Source organism: Podarcis melisellensis, assembly GCF_964234715.1.
Source record: "Podarcis melisellensis genome assembly, chromosome: 2".
Lineage (NCBI taxonomy): Eukaryota > Metazoa > Chordata > Lepidosauria > Squamata > Lacertidae > Podarcis > Podarcis melisellensis.
In genome coordinates this window covers 73,765,873-73,783,977 of record NC_138529.1, presented here as the reverse complement: position 1 = coordinate 73,783,977, position 18,105 = coordinate 73,765,873, and the positions used below count along the sequence as shown (strand labels likewise).

Here is an 18,105-nt window from a genome sequence, read left to right as displayed (position 1 = left end):
GCCTATCAGGAGCCAGATCTTAGCCAGTACTTTGCATTGGCAAATGGGGATGCAGGCTAGGATGTGGGGGTGGAGCCGATGGAGCCAATGGTGGGCCTCACTCGGATCTGCCCCTGGCAGTTGGGCATTGGGGCAATCCCTTGTTTTGGACAGAGGGGAGGTTGTAGTCCCCGCCTGCCCCTCCAAACGCTGGGGTATCCCGTTAAAGGGATCTGGGGGAAGTGGCCATATCCACGTACCCAGGGGGGCCAAGCCCGAAGGCACTCCCCCAGATGGCGGTCCCTGCGGGGGGAGGGTCACCCTATTTGATGTAAGTCTTAGGAACCCCCGCCTGGATTGACCATGCGTCAGTTCCAGTGGGTGGGCCGGAAGTATTTCTATTGCCCCATGCCCAAGCCAAACCTCTTTCATCTGTATTCAATAAAGTTGTGGCCTGTTTTTACCCAAAACCCAGTCTTATTGGTCTCTTATTTATATGGGTTGGGGTATGGGAAGTCCGATGCCTTGTCCTGCAAGTCTTCTGAATGCAATGCAGTGCTGTATTCAGCACTGGGCAGGAGTCTGAGCTGGGGAGGTCTATACACATAGGTCTTTGTGGCTTGTAACTAAAGTGTGGATTTCAGAGGCTAGGCCAGAAGCACAGTCCCAAGAGCCTCTTAAATGTGTGATTATACCCCATCACATGTTAAAGTATGAAGGGCACTTATGTCATCTTCAGATAAAATGTACCAGGTATCCACCAATATTTTTCAGCAAGACAGCAAAGGATGCCAACTACACCTGTCCAGGCCCAATATAGATGCAGTCAGCATTGACGTGGCAGCCTCCTCTGGTTTCCATTGCACAGTTGTCTATAGCAATACAGTCCTTTCCATCCCCAGTCCAGCCCTTGTTACATTGGCAGGTTGCTGTTCCAGGGCCTGTACTGGTACACATGGCCTGATCAGAAATAGGAAAAGAGCAAATAAAGAAGGGATTACAACCATGCCTAGCAAAACAGAACAACAGAAGGACATTTTCCCATCCAAGTATTTTTTTTAATTTTCCAAATTGCTTAGAAAGTCTTGATAGAAATAGAATTGCTTTGTTGCAAATCAGTTTACAGAGAGAAATGGCTTTGAAGTGTTGAGAACATGCCATCATGTTAGCAATTAGCTGCCCAACTTAGGTCCAAACTACATGAGGTATTGGACATTTCTTCAACCCCCTTTTGCTGCTAACAGAGCAGCAAGGAAGGCTGGGGGTTGGATTTGGATTGAACTGTGCTGTGGTGCTGGGGGAAGAGGTTCTGACATTCCCCCCCCCCCCCCGTGTGACAAACCTTGATCTAAATTGACTTCCTAAAGCTGCTATTAGCTGTGAAGCAGAAAATATACAGGCAAAATATGAGAGTGCCCTATTCCATCAAAAAGGAGCTCTGGTTCCTGACCTGTCTCCATTCTTGGCCATTGTCAAGAAACTCATCAACTTTAAGATGTGGAAAAAGAAAACTCTGCATCATGAGATATGCATTCCCTGTTTATGCTTTCAAAGAAATTTCAATTTTCCTTTGACTGTCAAAATTAAAGATTTTTTGGGGGGGGGCGGGGGTAATATCCAAAAACTGAAATAGGATAGCACAGAACTTTCTTGAAAAGATTGGCTTCAGCTTGTCCAAGGTTCGTGGTAACTGCTTTTGTCTCACTTCAAAGCTGTCACACTAAATTCACATCTAGTCTCTTCTTGCAGACCTCACCCACACTAGAGATTATTAAAAACAACATAGTGTCCTTCTGTATGCATCCTTTGGCAGTACAGTGGTACCTCAGGTTAAGAACTTAATTAGTTCTGGAGGTCTGTTCTTAACCTGAAGCTGTTCTTAACCTGAAGCACCACTTTAGCTAATGGGGCCTCCCACTACCACCGTGCCACTGCTGCACGATTTCTGTTCTCATCCTGAAGCAAAGTTCTTAACCCGAAGTAATATTTCTGGGTTAGCAGAGTCTGTAACCTGAAGCGTATGTAACCCGAGGTACCACTGTAGTATGCAAAAAGCTCTAGAAGTAACAGAAATAGGACCAAACTACCCCTAAAGATCAGTTATATTTAACTTTTTTCTTCCATTTTTATTTCTACAAAAAGCAGCCACAGGAGGCTGTTAGAACAGGCTGCTGCTTAACCCTTTCTTGGGCTGTTTTTCTTCCCAAAATTGCTCCTTCCAGAAGAGCAAAAGATACAGGGCCTTAGATATTTTCAATTGCAGGGCAAAAATTATGGTGGGGGATCCAATAATGAGAAATGGTTAGGCTTCTCTCCCCACCTGCCCAACCAACCACTACCAGTATTTTGTTCAGGTTTTCTGTTAAAATAAGTCAAGGCAAATGGGTATGAAATATTGTTTGCCCCTTTGGTCCACACTAAAAAACATTGAAACATATGTTTTTTACTCAGTTTCCTATCACTTGTACATTTAAAAATAAGACGAAGATATTCAACACACATAAAGTTTTCAAAACATTATGAACAAATCATTAATGTTCATGCCATGACTCTAAGGATAGCATCACTTCAATCCTATGACTTCATTGATAGCCAGTTTGAATGAAAGCCAGGAAAAACCCTGATCCTTGGCTCTAGGCGCTAGTGATTTATTCTAAAGCATCTTTCTCAGGGTACACTCTTCAGAAGAAGCAGACTAAAGATGAACAAAAATTAGTCAATCAGTACAAAAAGCTTTACCAACATACATTATTTGAACATTCTCCCCGTTCTGGCTTGCTGCAGACATCAATAGGCTCACATGAAAACCCATCCCCTTCATATCCATCAAGACAGACGCACCTTGGAAATAAGCAAAGGCAACTGTTAAATCACAAAGCAGGAACGTCTATTGACATCTTGTCATTCAGTTTAAGCAAATACTGTTCAAAGGAATGGTTGCAAACATCTACATTCCTGTGTACTGTACTTAGGAAACAAACTCTAAATCCTGATCGTTTAAAAATACTTCTTTTATCCTCTTTCCCTAGCCTTAAAGTCATTAAAAAACTTGGGTGCTTTTCTCAGGCATGGGGAGGGCAAAGGCAAATAATATATCGGTTTGCATCACTTTGAATCTCTCTTCTCCAACTCTTTGGGAAATTGTTTTTCAAAGGGCAGAAGAAAATATAACTGATGATATTTTCTCTAGACTTGCTCAATAAGTGTTCAGGAGAGAAGACATGACTGGCAAGGCAGGGGGAGGTGGTGGAAGGAAAAGTGATACACATCTCCCACAATTCAAATTGGGGAAGGGTTCTAATCCCTAGTCCAGCTGCCCATCCCTATAGAAGGAAGAAGCCACCACCAAAGAAGATGAAGGAGATTGGCAAAACAAACTAATGAACTGTGCTGGACAAACTAGACAATTTGAAACCCTAGAAAGAAAAAGGACACTGTTTTTCTTTCTTTTCTTTTTTAAAAAGGGGAAATGTTCAAGGCATAATTAGCAAGCTTTGGCTTTTACATTAGTTGGCCTTTTAAAGGTCACTTGTAATAACATGCATAAGGTTTTAAAATTGGATAGTTAAGGGACTTCCGGGTCGGCGCCATCGCCGAATGGCGGGCTCCCTCCGAGCTCCGGAGGGAGCCTGCTCGGCAGGGGCTGGGTCCTACCGCACCGGCGATGCGGGGACCCGTAAAAACCACGGCCACGGAGGCCGTGGACATGGAGACTCGGCTGGCACCGTTAGCGCCCTCCCGACTCGTGAAGAGCCTTTTTAAAGGCTGTGGATCGGGTGCCGGGGAGGAGCGTGGTGCTTTGAGTCCTCTGCTATCCCTGCCGAGCGCAGCCGCGAGCCATCCGGCGGAGAGCGCTGACTTCTTCTATTGAAAATTTGGACCTAAAAGAAGAACCCGTGAGTAATTGGAATATGGACTAAAAAGAGAGCTAAATTTTTTAAAAAATTGGGAGCGAACGGGGGAGGTGGAAAAAAGGAAGTCAGCCCCCCCCTAAATTGTAGAAGAGTCAAAACAAAGGACTGGATAACTAAGATCGAGTGGAACCTTATCTTGCTGAACTAACAACTTCGCGAGGGAAAATTATAAGATTGAGCTGGAGGAGAAAAGTGGAATTTGTATCAAAAAGCAACCCCCCCCCCCGAACCCCTGGAGCGATCCGTGAAAGTGCCTGGAGAAGAGAAACGGAGGTTTTGACAGCTGTCAAGTGCTGTCAAAACGGAATAATAAAACTGAGACTTTGTTATGAGGACTTTGCCGGCTACATTTGCTATAAATTGAAGATAAATTGTTTCAAATAAGGATTTACAAGTTACTTGGACTGGTGGACGTGATCCGGAAGGGAACATTGTTACTGTAATCCATCTAGAGGAGCTGAGGGATATTGCATGTGTTTTCGACGGGAAACATGAACAGTTGAAGGGAACTTTTAATCTCCTGGGAAACTGCAGAAATGGAGCATTATTTTGTCTACAGAGGGTTTCACCCTACCGGGAACAATGGATCTATCTGTTCAAAACTGAAAGGAACATGATGCAATGTTCTGCTTTTGAACAACAAGCCTCTGTAGAGACACTAGAAGCTTTTGGAAAAAGAACATTTCTGTGAGGGAACAGGGAAGTAAAAAGGAAGAGAATGATTGACAAGAACAAGGAAGCAACAAGAATGGGACAGAGTTGGGGTGGGAACATTTGGGATATCCAGATTTGACAAGCTTATGGTTATAAATTTGGAGTTTTTACTCCTGGTTACAAAAATCTGGATAGAAGAAATGGGCCCCTTTTTGATAGACTCCTCCTAAGACTGGACTGACAAGAACAAGGAAACAACAAGAATGGGACAGAACTGGGGTGGGAACATTTGGGATATCCAGATTTGACAAGCTTAGGGATATAAATTTGGAGTTATCACTCCTGGTTATAAAAGTCTGGATAGAGGAAATGGGCCCCTTTTTTGACAGACTCCTTTTAAGATTGGACTGGCAAGAACAAGGAAATAATAAGAATAGGACAGAATTGGGGTGGGAACATTTGGGATATCCAGATTTGACAAGCTTATGGATATAAATTTGGGGTTTTTACTCCTGGTTATAAAAATCTGGATAGAAGAAATGGGCCCCCTTTTTATTGATAGACCCCTTTTATGATTGGACACGTGCAATTTAAAAAGGCCGGTAAAGGACCAGAGGGATGTGGATTTATTGAAATGTGGGATCTTCAGGAAGAGGTTAGAAGTGGAGGGATAGGAGGAATGCAACAGGGAACGAGGGGAGGGAAATTTGGAATCCAAAGGTTGTAAAACTATTATTTGTTTTTATTTTATTATTATTAGTATTATATTTGAAAGGGGGGAACTCGTGGAAGGGAATAGATCGACCTTAGGGGATGGAAATTTGGATAAATTAAGTTAATGAGGATGAGTGTATTTTGGGAATAAGAATTTGTTGAAATTTATTGTCTTTTTGGAAGATTTGGAACACAAGAGGGGGTGGGGAGGGGAAGTCCTGGATATTGGAAAAAAGTTTATGAATTGGATGTTATTTGTTTTAATTTGGAAAATCTTAATAAAAATTATTTAAAAAAAAAATAAAATTGGATAGTTAAGAGTATAAGATTTTGTGGACGTGTATAAGTAAGTATAAAATAAGTATAAAATAATGGAACCAGGACGGGGAGTTGGAGGAAAGTCAGTTAAGATGTATGATTTTGATTGTGATGTGTGTGTATTAAATGGTAATAATAATAATAATAATAATAATGCCCGAAGAAACAGGCTACATCAGTGAAGAGGCATACCTTACAGTATCGTTCCGGATGCAGACTGCATTCAAATGGCAATTCAGAGGGGCATCGTTGGAAGAAGCACACTTCTGAGAGCTCCTGTCACAAAACTCCCCGCTGTAGCCAGCTTTACATGACCCAGGCTGACACACGCCCTTGCTTCCAGGTCTGTTATCACAAACTCCATGGACACAGCCACAATCTGCCAGACAGAGAGAGAATATGTTCAGCTGCTAAACCACCATGACAACTTTTAGTTTTGTATTTCCACCACATACTTTCTTAAATAACTGTAAGTTCTGTCAAGCCACTTTGGTCACCACAAGGAGATGTCTAGATACTGCAGTATCACGGCTGAGCCACTGGAGTCAAGGAACATATGGGAACACACCAAGGAAGAGTTGGCTGCTCAGGTGCAAATCTATCCCAAATAGGAAGTCTTTTATAGCTTTTCCTATCCAGAATGGCTTACTGGCACAGTCCAAGTGGGCACCATTCTATGAGTCTGAAAATACTTGACTGGGTCTGAAAATACTTGACTGACAGGAAGGTGTTCCAAGTGAAGTTCTGGCAGCTTACCACACGGTGTTGCTACACACAGAACAGAAGCTACAGGAGTTCTATATTAGTAGCTCCCAAAATGTAGAATGTCTACAATGGCCACTTACCACCCTTCACAGTGAGTGGCGGTTGCTGCCTGACACAGTACCTCCTCTCCTTCCAAGTGTGCCACACCATCTTTGGTTGCCTCCTCCCCCCCCCCCCCCGAGGCTCAGGGCTTCCTACTAAAACCCGTTTATTCAAATGGGCCAATCCTTGGCAGCCCCAGGGTGTGTGGTGTGGTGAGCAGACCTGAGGGAGGCAGGATTCCCTCAGGTCCGCCCACCATCTACTTAGCTCAGCTGACAAATCGTCCGGGGGCATCACCCACTCTTTCCCTCCCTGCATTAATAGTCTATTACTGCTCTAACCATTTTCTTTTCAGCTAGGAGGGCTTTGCTAGGGTCTTTTGACGGTCGCTGTATTCAAGGCCGAATACAGGTTTCGCTTTCCCCATAACAGTAGTCACAACTTTGGCAGTTTAGGCCTTGGGCAGAATCCTATAGTCTTTCATCCTGTCAGGGTGTGGTGAAGTGATGACTCACCCATTATAGGGGTCTGGAGGAAAGTCTGTGTCCAAAGAGCCAGTTGCGTATGGCTAGCAGGGTCACAGAGCTTCCCTCAGTATTTGGGAGCCATTCACGTAAACCCGTGTTTTGCAACGGATCCACCCCCAAATAAACCCTGTCATGCCTCAGTCCCCAGCAGGGAAGCTGATACACACCCAATACCTATGACAAGGCTTCCTACATCTGAAATCAATAAAATGGTGGCCATTTTTAAATCCTGGACAGTTGTATCCATTCATTTACTACTCAGTAGTCAGGCGCACTAGGTGGGGGTACTCTGCAGCTGGGCACCCAAGTACGGAATACTGGAAACTGCCTTATACAGAGTCAGGCCATTGGTCCACACTCTCTGCTATCTGCTCTCAAGTTTCATGAGGTCACTCATTGCAAGAAAGTTAAAGACTCCCCAAGTTAAAGGTTATGGCTTCTAGGTAGGCGAGAGAGGCCTCAGAACTCTCAGTTTAGCACTGGCTGTATCAGAACATGCCAGCAAGAAACTGGATTCCACCTCTCACTGGCACCTTCAGATCTCCATGTCCAAGAGAGCCCTGAGGATATCTGGCTGCTTTCAGAATGTTCCAAACACCCCCCCCCCCAAAAAAAAACCCCACCCCTTTGCATCCCTATGTAAAAATATATTACAGAACTCTAACATCAGTGTATCTAAAAACTGTCCTTTTGACACTATCCTAGTGCTCAAGGGGAAAAGTCCTGATCACGATCCCCAGCCTTGATTTACCCTGCCTGAGGTTTCCCGTCACCCATCAGGGTTGCTTTCCTGCAGATTCAGAGTCACAGACCTTCATCACAGTTCTCTCCGTGCTTGTTTGGGTTTGAACAAATGTGGCAGGCAATTCCTCTGAAATTCTCATGGCAGTGGCACTGGCCATTCCCACGAATCCCATCGTTGCACTGGAGAGAAAAAAATGGATTTCAGTGTGCTAAATGGGATATGATGTCGCAAGACAAAACACAGAACATTGTAACTGTAGGGTACTATGCAACGGTTTAGGAGCTGGGAAATCCTCTTGGAAACTATAGGCACGTCAGCCTCATCTGCACAATACATTTGCAGCTGTGTCATAACACTTTAAGCAGTTGCAGCTTTCCCCAAAGGATCCTAGGAACTGTGATCTGCTAAGGGTACTGTGCATTGTTGGGAGATCCCTAATACAGAAAAAAACAAACCAGAGTCATTTAATAATCAATACCTCTTCCCAGGAAGCTCTGAGAATCATAGCTCTATGAGGGGAATAGGGGTCTCCTAACAGCACACTTAACAAACTACAACTCCCAGGACTCTTTGCAGGAAGCTCTGATTGTTTAGCTGAAGTCTTTTCAATGCTGGTGGAATGCCCCCCTGAGTGAAATGGGCGTGTTTCTGCCACTAACTTTCAGGAGGCATTTGAAAACATTCTTGTTCACACTTTATTTATAGCTTTGGTTTCTTTTGGAATTTCCTGATGTTACTAGGTTAACACCTGGATCAAAATGGATTACAAAGGAGCATGGCTCAAACACATGTCCTGTCAGATAAGTTAGCTGAAGACTGAGAGCCAGCGTGGTATAGTGGTTCAGAGTGGTAGACTCGCGTCTCCGCTCCTCCACATGCAGCTGCTGGGTGACCTTGGGCCAGTCACACTTCTCTGAAGTCTCTCAGCCCCACTCACCTCACAGAGTGTTTGTTGTGGGGGAGGAAGGGAAAGGAGAATGTTAGCCGCTTTGAGACTAACAGTGTAGTGTTAGTCTCGGGTAGTGATAAAGCGGGATATCAAATCCAAACTCTCTTCTTCTACTATACAGTAGTAAGGGATCTGATGACAACTTAATAACCAATCTTCCCAACAACCTAGGAGAGTCTTTGCTACTTACAGTTCCTTTGCCATAGCAGGGATTGGTAAATCCACTAGGACATGGGGTGCAGGAAGAACCAAAGAACCCTTTGCAGCATCCAGGTACCTAGCAAGACATTAATTACATCACTTGAACGATGTTCAAGTTCACTTACACTCATCAGCCCTGATGATTAAACAGACTGCACACATTTGATAGCAGTTTCAACTTCTAACCCAGGGGTAGGCAACCTAAGGCCCGTGGGCCGGATGTGGCCTAATTGCCTTCTCAATCCAGCCCACAGACAGTCTGGGAATCAGCATGTTTTTACATGAGCAGAATGTTTGTTTTTATTTAAAATGCATCTCTGGGTTATTTGTGGGGCATAGGAATTCGTTCATTTTTTTCCTTCAAAATATAGTCCGGCCTACCACATGGTCTGAGGGACGGTGGACTGGCCGACAGCTGAAAAAGGTTGCTGACCCCTGTTCTAACCCCTTGCTTCATTTTAATTCCAGGGAACAACAGGACACTGCTTTGCTGGCTGCTTCCAAACAATTGGTTCAGCGAGTACTTATCTTGATTTATTTGCAGGGAGGTTGGATGGCATTAGCTATTTAATGAACATTCATTCTGATTTGTTTGTGGGAAAGTTAGTTGATGTTGATCATCACCACCACCTTGTATGCCACCTTCCCATAGTTAAAACCATGCTCAAGGCACCTTACAGCATGAAAAGATTTACACCAGGCTTCCTCAACCTCAGCCCTCCAGATGTTTTTGGCCTACAACTCCCATGATCCCTAGTTAGCAGGACCAGTGGTCAGGGATGAGGGGAATTGTAGTCTCAAAACATTTGGAAGGCTGAGTTTGAGGAAGCCTGATTTACATAATTACAAATGTAACAAAAGTAACCCTAAACAATAAATAGAACATATCAAAAACACAACCAAATTTGAACAATTTGCACATCTAAAAATAAAGATTTTTAAAAATTGCATTAAAGCAAGTGTGATGTGGAATGCTCTCCCCAGGGAGGTTCACTTGGCACCTTTGTTATGTATATTTAGGTGCTGGGCAAAAAACATTCCTCTTCTCCCAGGCCTTTGGCTAAATGAACAATCTATGTGGCCTTTTAAACTGTTGTGTGGGGGTTATTGTTTGTTATTATGGTATGTATTTTTGTGTTTTTATTTTGTAAACTGCCCTGTGATCTTCGGACAAAGGGTGGTATAGAAATTTCATAAATCATAATACTTAATAATACCCCACACTTTCCAGTCAACTTCCCCATTACGTTCCTTATTGCAAGCTTTTGGTGAAGAGGGCTTCCTGCGCAACACTTCCCAACCAACTGTAACTGTACAACATCAATTTGCCAGTGAATCCCACTCAAAAATAGCAACCATTTGGAAATTGTGAAAAGGGACGTGCACAAGCTTGGACTGTCCAGTGCCCTTCCCCCTATTCTTCACCCCTTCCTAAGGAAGATCTTCGCCATATATTCCATAAAAGAACTGACTCTCCTCATGAGAGAGACAGAGAGAGATTGGTCTTTGTTCATTTGTTTGTTTATTGTCTTAATAAAGAGGCCTGTGTTCCCTGCCAAATGGCCGTATAAATGATGAAGGGGATTCTTTGTCCAGGCCTCACCAGGGAACTGATGCCGTTTGCCACTGGGAGCACAAGCAAGCAAGAAAACTTTGCCTCCAGTGCCCACAAAACCAGCCTCTGGAACTCTGTGGGTCGACAGGCATAACAACATCTCTGGCAACTTTTTGAAAATATTTCATAGAAAAGAGGAGGCCTTCCTCAGACATGGCAACTCTCTTTTCCTATGGCTTTTCTGCTATGAACTCAGCACTGTCCAGTGGGCCTGCTAGAAATGTGTTGCACAACAGCACCTTACCTTCTAATAACAAACCCATTCTCCAAAATGGAACCAGCCATGCACAAGGAGGTGGCTTGGGGTGCGCACAGGTTTCGCAGAACCACAAAAGAAGTATTTAGCAGGGGAAACAACCCCAGACGCAGGAAAACCCAAAACAATCCAGTGAGGACTGAGCATACCCAGCAAGCACAGAATGCTGTTTGACTGCTGCGGTGTGAAAAGGAAAACCAGGAATATCCTAGATGAGAGTATGGCTGGCTCACAAAATCATGAACAGGAGCAAATCACACTGCAATAATTAGTTCTGTGCCTTATACTTACCACCACAGTTTGGTTGCAGTTTCTTTTGCAACCCTTCTTCATAATGTTCAAGCCTAATGGGTCATGAATGTACACACACTCCCCTGGAAAGATCCCCTCGGCCTTTGGAAATGAAACAGATTGTGAGTACAAAGAGCACTTTTCACACATGTTTGATGTATATCCATCATGTCGTGCTAGCCAGAGGAAATTCACTGGGGGGAAGTCAAGGTGAACTGGACCGTCAGCATGTCTGTCAGGAAAAGGCAGGAAAACCACTTCCTCTCTTGACAGTCAATATAGATCATGCCCTCTGAGATAGCTCTCTGGTTCACCTCATGATAAGGCAGAACAATGAAGATACAGCAGAAACCGTGTCACAAACAAGTTTCTTTGGTTAAAAGCCAGAACGTCACATGGTATTTTCCTACTTTAGAAAGAGAAAGGAAGTAAAACACAATTCTGTAAGCAGCTTTTAATAAGCTTTGTTTCGTGAGGACCAAAACCCACCATAACCATAAACAAAACTAAGAATTGTTTACCATAACTGTGCTTTCAGGTGGGCAGACACTGGTATTAAGGGCACTACAGTCCACACAAGATCCCTGAAACAGAAATCAAGAGTAGGAATTCTTACTGCATGAAAAAAGTTTACTGTGCTGTCAAACACACACCTGAGTTCATAAGCGGCTCAGGACCACAGTACTTCAAGGACAGCCTCTCCCCATATGGACCTACCCGGACCCTGCAATCATAATTGGAAGCCCTTCTTCGTGTGCCTCCTTCATGAGAGGTCCAGAGGGTGGCAACACGAGGATGGGCCTTTTCTGCAGTCTGTCTCTGTTTGTGGAACACTCTCCCCAGGGTGGTTCTCCAACACCTTCCTTATACACCTTTAAGTGCCAGGCCAAAACATTCCTCTTCAACCAGGCTTTGGGCTGATTAACATACCATATCCTTTTAAATGTTTGTGGGATCAGGGGTGGTGGTGGTGATGGTTATTGCTTTGTGGGATGGGGGTGGTTTGGTTCTTGTTTTTATTATGTACTTTGCGTTTTTATCTTGAATAAACCTGTGTGAACCGCCCTGGGATTTTTGGATGAAGGGCGGTATACAAATTTGATACAAATAAATGTCACCACAGATAGTGGAAGGAGGAGATATAATACTATTATTACTGTTGTTTATTAAATTTAGATATCACCCTGGAGGTTTACAATTTGAAAATACAAACATGTGTGACATGGTAACAAACAAAAATGATAAAAAAGAAAGCCACATACACAGTTTAAAAGGGCATACATTGTTTAATTAGCCAAAGGTCTGGGAGGAGAAGAATGTTTTTGCCTGGTGTGTGTGCACACTGCTAATACCAAAATGTTTTAAGCAAAAGATGTATTTACTAACAGATTGTACCCAGTATATTGACTGAGCAGTAACAATAGCAGCAATGAAGGCAGACCAGTCACCTACTAAGAATATACCCCATGTGTGATACACATTTTCTCTGTGCTGCTTGGTAGCAAACATCTCAAAAAGTCTCCTCTCCCTGTGGAAGTCATTTACAAAGCCAGGGGAGAGCTCTTCCAATGGACTTAATTTTAAAACAAACAAATAAAATGCAGCTTGAAGCCCCTCTTAAGGTATCTGCTTCTGCAGCTGCCGCAACTACAGTAAGGAGCAATGTAAAGTCCATGCCTAGAAGCCCTGTCTGCTTCTCCATCTAGGCAACAGGAAGCAGATGTTCCGAGCGCATGATGAAACATCATCATCAGACCCGTTGGCAGAGGCTGTGTCAACAGGAAGGGCCAGCTCTCAAAGGAATCGCAAGGGGATGGCCTCTGAAAAGCCAAACTGCTTTCTGAGTCAGAAATATTGTGGGTTATAATGTGGAAGATTAAAACCACAGACACAACCAAAAATTTGACTCTCGAGTTAAAATGAGGAACATGCTTAGGAAAACCGCTGAACTTTGCAGGAAAGCTGTACTGAGATGATTGTAGGGGTTGTACTGGCCAGGAGCAAGCATCTTGCACTGGGGGGGCCATGATGGAAAATGAAATTCACATTGCAAAAATACGCAGTCTTTTCCCATCAGCCCAGAATAAAGACAAAGTCTAGATAGACTTGACTACTTACCGCTACAACTTTATAATCCTTTTCGTTGCATCTATGCGGCAGAATGGGGATGATTGATGGAGGAATGAAGATGCCATCTAAGGTATGAATGATACCATTTGATGCCAAAATATTCCTTGTGTTTAAGGCAACCTCAGAGTCACCTAACAGAATTCTTCCCTGTGTAAAAAGAAACAATTTGGAAGTTAATGGCCAAAACAGAGCTGTGCAAAGCAGATTGGTCAGTAAACTGGCCTCTGCTTACACTCCACACATTTAACCTTCAAAGGATCCTGGGAACTGCAATACACCCCTTAAAGGTAAAGGGACCCCTGACCATTAGGTCCAGTCGTGACCGACTCTGGGACTGCGGCGCTCATTTCGCTTTATTAGCCGAGGGAGCCGGCGTACAGCTTCCGGGTCATGTGGCCAGCATGACTAAGCCGCTTCTGGCGAACCAGAGTAGTGCACGGAAACGCCGTTTACCTTCCCACTGGAGCGGTACCTATTTATCTACTTGCACTTTGACATGCTTTCGAACTGCTAGGTTGGCAGGAGCAGGGACCGAGCAACAGGAGCTCACCCTGTCACAGGGATTTGAACCGCCAACCTTCTGATCAGCAAGTCCTAGGCTCTGTGGTTTAACCCACAGTGCCACCCTCGTCCCCTAGTACACCCCTTACAGAGCTACAATTCATAGCACTCTTAATAAACTACAGTTTGATAGAGGAAGGATTTAGAAAATTAACCCTTTTACACAAACCTGTTTTAATGTCTCTGGAATGAAGCTAAAACCAAGTCAAAATCCTATGCATTTATCTAAGCAGTTCCCCGCAGTTCCTAAGCAACTGTTATGAAACACTTACCTCCTCACTGAAATGGATTGTCAGAACCTGATTTGCCATGGTCAAAATCTGTGGCAAGGTAATCAGCGTTTCCACGTCTACCTGGAAAATATTGTTTCTATTTTATTTACACCATCAAGAGAAGTAAATTCACCTGTGCAGCCTTTTCCTTGCCTCCTCCAGTAGGACATGGTACAGTCCAGATATAGCTTAAGATAAGATTTACCAGCTTAATCCTCTCGCATGCCGTTTGTGTGAGAACTAGGCCTACAGCATCTCTTTACAACAGGGATGGGGAATCTGTGGTCATCCAGATGTTGCTGGAACTATCACCAGCCCCAGAGTATTTAATAAAAAATAGTTCGTGTCATTGAAGGAAAAAGTCAAGCAATGGCAAAAGCATCCATGTTGGGAAATAGCAAAAGTTTTAACAGAATTTAGTTTCACTTCTCCCTAGTCTGGACAATGCAGAAATGAAAGCCAAATAACTAAGCATTTTGTTTTAAGAACTAGTAATATAGAAGGCTGCCTTAATATCATTCTACCTCACAGATGTAGTGAGGAAACCACACACACAAGCTGGAAACAGATTTGCCTTACCGCTGCTTTTGTGTAGATATGATGCTTCACAAGTTCCTGGAGCTTGTTTATTCCCTAAAGCAGGAAGAAAGCAATTACACACTTTCCCTAGACATTTTGCAGAACTACAATAATGGGCACCTGATTGCTAATGTAAATGCCAAATGCTTGTGCCTGCAGATTATACTTAATGCTGTGCGTCTTTGAAAAAAAATCAGTTTCTTACTGCATTACAAAAGGATGGACAACAGAGTTTTCACTACAAATATGTCAAGGGGAACTTTGTACCCTAAAAAGTTAAAATTTCACATACCAGGAGGCTGACATTTTGCACAGTAGACAGCTTTCTACGGATGCTTCAAGCAGACTTCCTTTTAATAGCATGCTTGCATTTTTTGCAAATTCAGAACATTCAAGCAAGACTAAGGGGCCAAATAGCAAGGACGAAAGATGCTGACTAACAAGAACTAAAGGATGATAGGAAGGAAGTCTGTTGGACACAAAAAGTTTACTCCTTGATCTCTGGTCTGTGTACTATCAAGCATTCCTCTGCAACAATGCAAAACAGAATCTGGCTTTCCCCACCTTCCACATTTTTTAAAGCTAGAAGGTTATATTTTGAAACAGACTTCAGATTCTGAGTTGAACGACCTAAGAATAGCTGTACTTGAGATTAAGGGCAGAACCACACCATACATTTTAAAGCATACCCAACACATAACTTTCCCACAAAATCATGGAAACTGTAGTTTGTTAATGGGTACTGGGAATTGTAGGTCTGAGTGGGAAACTACAGTTCCCAGGGTCCTTTGGGGGACCTTATGGACCAGATTCAACTAACCGGCTCTGCTAGTGGAAGCTACGCAAGGACTTCCCCTAGAGCAAAGAGGCTTTTCCCAGCCCCTCTTCCTGCACCCCCTGCCCCAAGTTGGCCCAGGGGGTTGAGAGAACCCTTAAAACAGCACACGGGGGAAGAGGGGAGGGGAATTTTTCCACTAGGCAAGCAGAGATGCTTACGCTGACCAAGCAATCTCTTTTAGTTCTATGCTGAATTCCTCCCCATGTGCTTTAAATGTGCATTGAATGCTATTTAAAGGGATGGTGTGGGTCTGCCCTATAGCAGCAAGGCAGGATGCAGATGAAGCAATGAGTTACCACAGTGCTAAGCAACACTCTGCATGAGTGGAACGACTTTTGTATTCTCAGCAGGACCTTGTCTCCCCTGCTCCTACCGTGTGCTCCCTAAATCTATTCTGGGGGGTTCCCCCAACTCTCCAGAGCAGATATGGAGATGGTGTGGTGCATGCTCTGGGAAATGGGGGTGGGGGTGTTGAAATCCTGTTGCACTAGCAGGAATTTTGGCACTGGCTCCCACTGGCAAAACATATTGGTTGAATCTTCCCCTTTCTGCAAAACCATGATTCACTGGAACATCTTGTTTGTGGAATTTGCCTGCTGATTCCTATAAGGAAGTCCCTTCTCTTGAGATGAAACCAATCTCTCACGAAAACCAGTCACAAGATACCTGATATGATGACACTCCCATTTCCTCTGAAGCATCTAATACTGGTTAAAGCAGAACCACATGGATCTCCACGAGGTGATGGAAATATCCTTAGGATAGTTCTAAAGCTGCAGCACCTCCCCCCCCCCCCGCATAATTAGTGAAGATGGCCTCACCTCCGTGAAGAGATAAATTAGCCTTCCATCTCTTAATTTGTCCACTGCTTCATTGCTTGGTACAAACACAGTGAAAGGTCCTGGGCCATCCAGAAATGAAGGCAGACCACAGTTCTGCAGAAATATTAAGCACCGCCACAATATATCAGTCTAGTCTAAAACAATCATGGCTTAGAAATATAGACTATATTGAGTGTACACCACCAGGAACCACTGAATCATAGAGGCTAACGACTGGTGAAGATGGTTTTCCCTCTGCATTTGGTGCTAAAATACACACGCAGCTCACATTTCATATATTGGTCCTAATCCAAGTAAAGTTCAAGTATCACTTAAGTCCCACTGAACTGTTTGTAACTAACTTAAAGGCTTATTTATTTTGATATGACTTGGTGTGGTTAACTATAGCAGGATCAGGCCCAATGTATGGGGGGGCGTCAAGAAAAACAGTTAATAAGTTTTATAAACAACTGGCCCTCTAAAGAGAAGAAACTCTTCTGGAACTATTTCAAGAGCGATCATAAGGAAGAATAGGATAGCATTAAGATATCTCTCTCCTGGTTGCAATGAAAATCACTGAACGGGGATGAGTAATTCAAGAGGTGTTATTATCATCTGATACCTGTTTATTTTTTTATATGCGCCTGTATCATAACCAGGCGTAAACCAGGTGCAAACCAACAACAATATTATTTATTTATGTTGGCTACACATTGACATATTATCTAGATGGCTCACAAAGCTAAAATGCAATATATATATATTTAAAAGTCATAAAAACAACTGTGTGTGGGAAAACTCCAGTTGAGAGAAAGCAAGATCTAAAATCAACCTCATGGTATAATTAAAAATACATAACATATAATCTGTGGGATAAAAAATATATATTTTAAATTCAAAGATTTGTCATTTTGGAGAATTTCCCTACATTAAAGGATTTTTAAAAAAATCATTTTGGAAATGAAAGCATTTTCCTTTTCATGAATGCAATCTAAATGTTGGTTGGATTTTCAAGTTTTGCATTCAATGTCTTGTAAGAAGGCAGAGAAGAGATATCACATTGCTCCTGTATTTTATTTATTTTTCAGTAGGCAACCTTTTCCTAGAAGGAAAAGCTCTTAGGATCAGGGATAGCTGCTGTATGTGGTGCCCTCCAGAATCTGTTGTGCTACAACTCCCAGCCGCCCCAGCCAGCATGGCCAATGGCCAGCAATGCTAGCAGTTGAATTCCAACATCTGGAAAGCACTGTGATGGCTACCCCTGATTTAAGAGAGTGGGATTATTCTAGGGCTCTCATTTTCCACAACAAAGATTTAATCAAAATGCTTGTTTTGTTTATCTTTTGCATTAATAATTCTAATTGCGACTAGCCCTTTTTCTTCTTGTGACTTCCGTTTCCCCCTAAAGCTCCCTCTGCATTTTTGTTTTCTTAATGGAAAATAAACTCCAGCCTTGAGCCTCTCAGTTGACTTCTCTGGCTTACTTACTTACTTCCCCAAACCTTTATTAGGCATCAGAAATATAGGCCATCAATAAAACATCCATATTTAAAATTCTAAAATATAAACAAAAAGTCATGTAAAATATGTAATAATGAGGATTTTCATTGGAGTTTCTTACCGCTAAATAGTACCATTCACCACTCTACGAGATACTACTGACAAAAACTCAGCCACCCTTGCAGTTACTTCTGGGTTAACGTCAAACAGATAGAATCTGATATTTTCATTGTGCCATGATGTTAAAGGTAAAGGGACCCTGACCGTTAGGTCCAGTCGCAGACAACTCTGGGGTTACGGTGCTCATCTCGCTTTACTGGTTGAGGGAGCCAGCGTACAGCTTCTGGGTCATGTGGCCAGCATGACTAAGCCGCTTCTGGCGAACCAGAGCAGCACATGGAAATGCCGTTTACCTTCCCACCAGAGCGGTACCT

General features: G+C 43.2%; 1 protein-coding gene across 3 annotated transcripts in view; it reads right to left on the bottom strand.

The window, feature by feature from the left end:
- STAB1 (stabilin 1) overlaps window positions 1–18,105 on the bottom strand; it is a 90,967-nt gene that overhangs the window by 51,477 nt on the left and 21,385 nt on the right. For all 3 annotated transcript variants that reach the window (XM_081900188.1, XM_081900189.1, XM_081900190.1), the window contains 11 exons: window positions 16,172–16,285; window positions 14,513–14,566; window positions 13,934–14,014; window positions 13,089–13,247; window positions 11,492–11,554; window positions 10,971–11,072; window positions 8,798–8,884; window positions 7,726–7,837; window positions 5,772–5,958; window positions 2,727–2,820; window positions 781–939 (listed from right to left, as the gene is read on the bottom strand). In XM_081900188.1, the coding sequence (XP_081756314.1) occupies window positions 781–939; window positions 2,727–2,820; window positions 5,772–5,958; window positions 7,726–7,837; window positions 8,798–8,884; window positions 10,971–11,072; window positions 11,492–11,554; window positions 13,089–13,247; window positions 13,934–14,014; window positions 14,513–14,566; window positions 16,172–16,285 (1,212 nt within the window). The remainder of the gene's footprint in view (window positions 1–780; window positions 940–2,726; window positions 2,821–5,771; window positions 5,959–7,725; window positions 7,838–8,797; window positions 8,885–10,970; window positions 11,073–11,491; window positions 11,555–13,088; window positions 13,248–13,933; window positions 14,015–14,512; window positions 14,567–16,171; window positions 16,286–18,105) is intronic.